General features: G+C 55.9%; 2 protein-coding genes across 4 annotated transcripts in view; one reads left to right on the plus strand and one right to left on the minus strand.

Moving 5' to 3' along the window:
* PPP2R5B (protein phosphatase 2 regulatory subunit B'beta) overlaps positions 1-5,130 on the plus strand; it is an 11,406-nt gene extending 6,276 nt beyond the window's left edge. For all 3 annotated transcript variants that reach the window (XM_028500960.2, XM_007119242.4, XM_055091461.1), the window contains exons 7-14: positions 1,308-1,367; positions 1,468-1,576; positions 2,124-2,177; positions 2,251-2,301; positions 2,426-2,545; positions 3,432-3,559; positions 3,827-3,928; positions 4,335-5,130. In XM_028500960.2, coding sequence (XP_028356761.1) covers positions 1,308-1,367; positions 1,468-1,576; positions 2,124-2,177; positions 2,251-2,301; positions 2,426-2,545; positions 3,432-3,559; positions 3,827-3,928; positions 4,335-4,482 — 772 coding nt within the window. In that variant the 3' untranslated portion in view covers positions 4,483-5,130. The remainder of the gene's footprint in view (positions 1-1,307; positions 1,368-1,467; positions 1,577-2,123; positions 2,178-2,250; positions 2,302-2,425; positions 2,546-3,431; positions 3,560-3,826; positions 3,929-4,334) is intronic.
* A 71-nt stretch (positions 5,131-5,201) lies between these two features.
* On the minus strand, positions 5,202-6,550 carry GPHA2 (glycoprotein hormone subunit alpha 2). The gene is made up of 4 exons (XM_007119243.4): positions 6,397-6,550; positions 5,893-5,995; positions 5,548-5,732; positions 5,202-5,437 (listed from the first exon to the last, which is right to left on the minus strand). Exons 1-4 carry the CDS (start codon positions 6,496-6,498, stop codon positions 5,336-5,338), a joined length of 492 nt encoding a protein of 163 aa, XP_007119305.2. The 5' UTR covers positions 6,499-6,550; the 3' UTR covers positions 5,202-5,335.
* Positions 6,551-7,653: the final 1,103 nt, after the last annotated feature.

Raw genomic sequence — 7,653 nt, forward strand, 5'->3', positions numbered from 1 at the left:
CTCTGTGTGTGTGTGTGTGTGTGTTTGTGTGTAGAATAGATTACAAGACAAACTGTATTTCTTGTGGGTCATGGTCAATATAGTTTGAAAGTCACAATTCAGACCATACTCCTTTTATAATCCCAGAGCCGTAGGGGAGAGAAGAATAGTTTCTTGCCACTTATGGACTGGGTGTATAGCATCAATCTCGATCACATCAAATCCACGTGCTGCTTTGCTTTGGTTGTTCCAGTAAAGCTTTGGAGGCATGATTTTGGAGAAGGAGTAGTAAGCAAGGTCCGCTGAAAATGCTTTCCACGCGTACGGAGGCACCACACGAAACCCTGAGCAGTTACCTTTATGAAGGCCCGGGCTGTCACGGCCACCGTCTCCATGCTCTGACCGACCCCTGGAATTAGTGAAACGGCCCTAGGTCCCATCCCAAGTGAAAACTGCTCTATGTCTGCTTAGCAAAAATTAAGGAATGAAGATGTATTATTCTGCCCGACCTGTGTCTGGGAGTGTGGTCCACCTCCAATTCCTTGGACAGCACACAAAACTTACTACATTTCATAGTCACTTGTGACTCCGACCAGGATTTCCATAGCTGCAGCCATTTCCCAGCTGCCTGGAGTGATCATAGCTTATCTTCACTACTCAGTGACTTAGGCAGCCAGATGCCATTTTGGGGTGACCATCACTAAATTCATAAATGCTGTAAATCCGACCCATGAAGACGAGAAACAGACTGAGGTCAAAAGGGCCAAGGAGCACAGGCCACTTTCCCGGCAGAGCCCAGCTTCCAGTTTCTCTTCTGGCTGCAAGTGGGAGGTCAGGATCCAGACTGAACATGGGGGCGTCAAGAGGGGCTGCCTCGGGAGGCTCAGAAAGTTCACTGGGGGCCCCTGAGGTCCATCGTCAGACTCCTCGTGTTAGTATGAAAGTAAGTTGTAGGGCTTCCCTGGTGGCGCAGTGGTCGAGAGTCCGCCTGCCGATGCAGGGGACGCGGGTTCGCGCCCCGGTCCGGGAAGATCCCACGTGCCGCGGAGCGGCTGGGCCCGTGAGCCATGGCCGCTGAGCCTGCGCGTCCGGAGCCTGTGCTCCGCAGCGGGAGAGGCCACAGCGGTGAGGGGCCCGCGTACCGCAAAAGTGGGTGTGGATCTCAGTGGGGCCTGGTTTGGGGTTTTGGGAAGGGAGCACAGCCTCTGGGTGGGGAGAGAGATGGATTGATATGCAGGCTGGGGGTGGGCAGGCAGGATGACAGAGAGGAGGGCTGGGCCTGCTCCAACTGCCTTGAGCCCTTCTGCATCCTTCTCTTCCTCTCAAAGGTTCATCTATGAACTCGAGCACTTCAATGGCGTGGCTGAGCTGCTGGAGATCTTAGGAAGGTGACTCTCTCTGGGCATCAGCTGGAGCATCAGGATTCTGGGAGGAGGGACTGAGGCCCAGTCAACCCAACCCTCCTCATCTCTTCTGCCCCCTCCTCAGCATCATCAACGGCTTTGCGCTGCCCCTGAAGACCGAGCACAAGCAGTTTCTGGTTCGAGTCCTGATTCCCCTGCACTCTGTCAAGTCGCTGTCTGTCTTTCACGCCCAGGTAAGGCCGAGGCCTGGTCCTGCCACGGCAGAGAGGTCCTGACAGAGTCAGGGCAGCCACCCGGGCCTGCAGAGCCAGCCTGACACTCTGATTTCAGTCACACTAAAGCGTGAGCTCACGGGATCCTCTCTCACCTTTTTCTTGACTAATTCTGTTCCGTCTACCTGAGAGAATCCCCATGATCGTTTCAGGCCGGTCTCAGACATTGGCCTCTGAAGACTTCCCAGCCCCCTCCCGCTCGACCTGCCTGGGCAGCATTGAGCTCTCCTCCTTCTGTATTCCCATAGATCATGATACAGATTCCGGTTAAGGAACCTTTTGTAAAATTTGTAAGGGCTAGTTTGCTGAACGTTTCCCCTGTGAGGTCATTATTGTGTCCCCGCACACCAAGCATGGTGCCTGGTGTATCCTAGGTGGTCAGTAAATGATTGGTGAATAAGAGAATAGACATAGGAAATGAGCAAAGTCTAGCATCCTGTCCTGGTCCCCTCCTGACCCCTGTCCTCTTTCTCTCTGCCTACTCCACCCTCGCCGCGCCCCGCTGCAGCTGGCATACTGTGTGGTACAGTTCCTGGAGAAGGATGCCACTTTGACAGAGCATGTGAGTACCTCTGGGGGGAAGGGCAAGCCCCCACCCCTGCAGGTCTGACTCTTTTCTGCCTCAACTCCCACAGGTGATCCGGGGGCTGCTCAAATACTGGCCAAAAACCTGTACCCAGAAGGAGGTATGAAGAAGGGCTTTGGTGTCCACCACAGGGAGGTTGGGAGGGCTCAGCTTCCAGAGGGCAGTCAGGTGTGTGTCAGGGGAGATGGGAACTGCTGCTCCCTGTGTCCCTACCCCCACCCCAGGTGATGTTTCTGGGGGAGATGGAAGAGATTCTGGATGTCATTGAGCCCTCCCAGTTCGTGAAGATCCAGGAGCCCCTCTTCAAGCAGGTGGCTCGCTGTGTGTCCAGCCCCCATTTCCAGGTATGGGGCCGGAATGGGTGGGGGTGAGAGCCGGGGTATGGACTGGTAAGTTTGGCAAGTTGACCTAACACCGCTTCCTCTGCCCTCAGTTTCTCCCCTGGGCCTTCCTGGGTCTAATAATGGGGAGATGCTGGACTTAGGTTCAGGAGACCTAGCGTCAAGCCTCAGATCCACCTCCCACTGGCTGAGGAGCCTTGAGCAAATCACTTCTCCACTCTGAGTCAGATCAGGCTTCCTTATCTGTAGAATGGGCCAACAGGTGGTGATGAGAACTGAAGAGATGGTAGCATAAACACATTTCGTAAACTGAAATGGATGTTTAGCAAACGCCCATGAACGGGACGGATGGTTGTCATCACTTTTCCGCTTTCTTAGCGGCCTTAGATTTCATTAGCCCCACTTCAGAGCCCAGCAAGGCTTCTCCACACCATCCAGGCTGGCTGTAGCCGGTGTTCTCCTACACGTGTGTGCAGACTTGCTCTCATTTTTATGAGCCATAGCTGGTGGTTGTCAATTTTTCCTCACAGTGACTCTGGCACTTCAGTTTACTGAATACCTCATTTGATTCTTACAACAGCCGTATGGAGGTAGCTATTATTAGCCCCACTTTACAGATTTGAAAACAGAGGCTGAGGGATTAAATACCCTGTCCAAAGTCACGTGGGCAGTGTGTAGTGGAGCCAGGATTCACCTCTGAGCGTTGGACTCCTAATCCAGTGTTCTTTTCACCTCACCATGTTGCTTCCTCCCGTGGGTCAGATGAGCCCTGAAGACGGGGTGTGTGGAGGGCAGGGCGCACTGGGTTTTGGGTTGGGGATGGATACCAGGCCTTGCATGTGCAGGGAAGCCCCTGCCAGGCGCTTACTCTGCCATCTCGCTGCCCCAGGTTGCAGAGCGGGCTCTGTATTTCTGGAACAATGAGTATATCCTGAGCCTCATTGAGGACAACTGCCATACTGTGCTGCCTGCTGTGTTTGGGACCCTCTACCAAGTCTCCAAGGAGCACTGGAATCAGTGAGTGCCCAGGCCTTGACCTAACCCACAGAACCTGGGGCAGGGCCAGCCAGTCCAGAACTGGGGTTACTGCTAGCTGGAGAGGATCAGGGAAGGCATCCGAAGATGGCAGAGGGGTGGTGAAAGGGGCAGGCAGAGGGCAGCGCTCGTGGTGTTCAGGGCTGCATGCTGTATTTGGGACCCAGGAACGGGCAGAATGCCAGAGGGGGAGGTGGGACCCAACTGAAATTGCTTTCATCTCTCACCCCCTCCCTTGACCCTGCCAAGAACCATTGTGTCTCTGATCTACAATGTGCTCAAGACCTTCATGGAGATGAATGGGAAGCTGTTTGATGAGCTCACAGCCTCCTACAAGCTGGAAAAGCAGCAGTGAGTGCTGGGAGGCTGGACATGGAGGGAGAGGGGAGAAAAGCAGAAAAGAACCAGTTCCTAATGGTTGGAGGGAACCGAAGAGGACAACCCACATCCCATCTGATCAGATGTTTAAAGTCTCTCCCTATGTTTTTGCCAAGTGCTGGGGCACCCAAGCCCAGTTATCCCCTGCATCCTCCAGTTATCCTCCCAAGTACTTCTTGCAGGGATGGAGCATCCGATCCTTCAGCTGGGGCCTCTCAGGGCCAGGCTGATCCATTTACTCCATGACCACAGGCTGGGACCAGTCTCTCCTTAGTGCCTTCTCCCCTAAGTGGAGTCTCTTTGCAGGTGGGGTGGTGGTGAGGGAGGCTGAATTGCAGGTGGGGCCCCAGGTAAGGGAACTGCCTCACCCTCTCCCCAGGGAACAGCAGAAGGCCCAGGAGCGTCAGGAGCTGTGGCAAGGCCTGGAGGAGCTACGGCTGCGCCGGTTACAGGGGACCCAGGGGGCCAAAGAGGTCCCGCTCCAGCGGCTTACACCCCAGGTGGCCACTGGTGGAGGTCAGAGCTAAAGATCCCCAGAAGGGGAGGAGCTAAACCCAGAGCTGTCAGTCCCTCCATCCTTCCTCCTGCCCAGGGGTCCAGAGAGATACACACCTACTCCTGGCCTTGCCAGAGGGGGCTCGGAGGGCTTCCTGCCTGGCCCAGCGTGGCCAGTTTCCACTGGGGGGAGAGGAGGAGAGATGGGGGTCCTGGCAACAGAACTCTCAGGCCCTCCTGGCAGGACTTGACCAGGGCAAGCTTGACCAGGAAGCTGCCATTGGGGATCTGCCTCTGCCCCACAAAGCTGGGCTACAGACTGCAGGCAGGTTCCCACCCCCTGCTCCCAGCCTAGGGCAAGGGGACTCGGCCCCTCACCTGCCCCACCTTGTGCCAGCGGGAGGTCCTTCCTCATCCCACCATGGGATCCATGGTCTATTTATTCTCCCCCAGCTCACCTGCAACACAGACATTATCCTGGGCCTGGGGCACCCTCCTTCCTTCCCTCCCCTCCCTTGCCCTGTACATCCTTGTCCCCTTTTTATTTATTGGGCAGGGGGAGGGGTGAGGGCACAGGCCGAAGATTCCCTGTGTCCTGGGGCAACGGGGGGTGGTCACGGTAACCATGGTCTGTTCCCCTTTCCCTGGCTGGGGGTAGATTTAATAAAGAGAGAAACTCATGATCTGCTTGCTTTATTTTAGGACAAAGAGGGAGATGAAATGATGAAGGACTGGTTAGGAAGCCAGGCAGAGGCGGGGAAGAGGCAGAAACGCCCCTCTTCTCACAGGGTTGGCGCTGTTGTCCTTGCTGAGGTTCAGGATATGTAGGATATACTCCAACATTAAACCCTCTGACCAAGGGGACGGTGGCGGGAGAAGGATGGGCTAGTAGCGCGAGAGGCGACACATGTCACACTGGCAGGCCCTGGCCGTGAAGATCTCCAGCTCCTCCCTCCGGTCCCCCCCACAATGCAGCTGCACCTTCACCTGTGGGAGAGGTGGGTGTCTGTTCCAGTCCCCTTGCTCAGGCCGTCTTAGATCCCCATCTCCTCTGTCTCCCTCCCCGCAACGAGCACCACCGAGCTGGGCCCCCTCACCTTCCTCAGGCTGCTGATGGTGCAGCACTGAGAGACGGAGGTGATGTTATGTCGATAGCCACTGGCCACCAGCACCGAGTAACGGGAAGGGAAGGCGCTGGACTCGCAGTGGCCCACACAGGCCTGTGCCACATGGGAGCCCTGGCAGGTGCCTTGGAGGTCACTTCGCACCGTCACATTGAAGGCTAGAAGAAGACAGGCGAGCGGTAGAAGGTGCCTTGGCGAAGGCTCGCCCAGCTCCTGTTGCCTGGGCCTCACTGGGTCCCTCGAGGGTGCTGCCTGCCCCTCTGTCCCGTCCATCAGCTCTTTGCTCCCACCCAGCTCTCTGCTCCCAGGGTTACTTACAGTGCAAGTAGCAGCCTGGGATGGCTGCCTGTTGACCCTGGCCTTCAGTGACCGCCAGGACCAGCAGGCAGAGGAGCAGGGTTTGCGGGGACGCCATGGGCATCTGAAACACAGTAGGTAGCTGGATGTCTCTAGATGGGTGTGCAGGTAGGAGGGGGAGTTCTTTCAATACTGCATGCCTCCAGGTGAATGAGGCGGGGCTAGGTTGGTCTGTCTGACTGGGGTGAGGCCTGCCTGTGAGGGGCTGTCTCTTCCTCGTACCTGCCTTTGGGTGCGTGTGCATGTGGATGTGCGTGTCTGCCCGTGTCTCTCTGGATGCGTGTGCACAGCTGTCCCAGTGTGACTTGTGTGTCAGCCCACTGCCGTGATTCTCCCCCGGAATTTCCTCCACCACCTGGACCACAAACCTCTGCCTCCCTCCATCTGCCCCATCTATCTGCCCGCAGGACCCTTATCTGCAGTCCCCAGGCCCTCCCAGGGCTCTTCCTGCCTCAGTGAGCTCACCACTTCCAAGGCCCAGGAGCTGAGTGGCTTGTTGAGTGGCTCCTCTGGCCTCCTGCTGGTCTCCAGGCGGTGCTGGCTCTCCGGGTTTTTATTTGCCATCATTCTGGAGCCACGCCTTCTTGGAGATCGGCTTTCAGGCCTGCCTTCTCTGCCTGAAGCCTCACAAGCAAAACCACCTGGGAGATCCTGCTCTTCTCTGAGGTGTGGTCCTCTAGGGCGGTTTCTGCTTCCCCTATGTCCAAAAGCTGCTGGTGGCCCAGGGCTGGGAAGTGAGGTGTAGAGAAAAGCCCAGGAGCTGGTGGAGTAGGCAGCGTGTGTGCAGTTGGGGAGGGAGGGCTCTCACTGGGCTGAGTTGTGGCCACCTGGGTTCTCTTCTTTGCTATGTGACCTTGGGCAGGACACTTCTGTTTAGGGCCTTGCCAGCCCATCCTTAAAACTATTAAACTCAGCCCTGCCTGTCTCTTTTACCCACTGCAAAGGAAAGGGTGGAGAGGAGATTCTTACGGACAACGGAAATGCTATCAGTGGGGGGTCTCCTGAGAGATGCTTGGTGGCAGAGCCAGGGAGAGTCAGGGGGCTGGTGCTAAGTCCGTTTCAGAGCTTCACTTTCACTGTCAAGTGGATGACTTCTCATTCTGGGGGTCAGCTACAGAGTGGGGCTTCCCTTAGTTTCTGGACAAACAGGGACCTGACTCCTGGAAGTGCCTGAAGCTATCAACCCCAGCAAATCGATCATTTAGTCCAGCCCTGGCTCTGGTTTTACAGGTGAGGCAACTAAGACTCAAGAGAAGGAAAGTTACTAAAGGTCACCCAGCTAGTTCATGTCAGGGCTGTTTTGGAACCCAGATCTCCTGCTATTCATGCCTGGTGCTAAATTACACTTGGGGCAAGAATGTGGCAAGTTAGAAAAAGACCCCTAGTCAGCAGGAGCCACAGGGGCCGGGGCAGGGTAGCGATCAGAAGGGAGCCTGTGGTGGTTCTGTCCCCACACACCCCAGGGCTACTGGCTCAATGACCTGCTCCGAGAGGCAGAGCCAACCACAGGCTGCCAGAGCTGGAGGGCACTGAGAGCTCATCAGATCCTACCCTTTCATTTTCCAGATGAGAAAAATAAGAACCAGAAAGGAAAGTGACTTTGCCAAGCCTTCATTATAAGCTTGTTAAGTCAGAATGGTGCTCAGATCTCCAGATTCTGGAGCTGTGCCTTTGAACAGCTTTGTAAAGTGGGCTGTGTTTGGGACAGCAGGGCAAAGGCTG

This window comes from Physeter macrocephalus, chromosome 16, assembly GCF_002837175.3.
Source record: "Physeter macrocephalus isolate SW-GA chromosome 16, ASM283717v5, whole genome shotgun sequence".
NCBI classification, from domain to species: Eukaryota; Metazoa; Chordata; class Mammalia; order Artiodactyla; family Physeteridae; genus Physeter; species Physeter macrocephalus.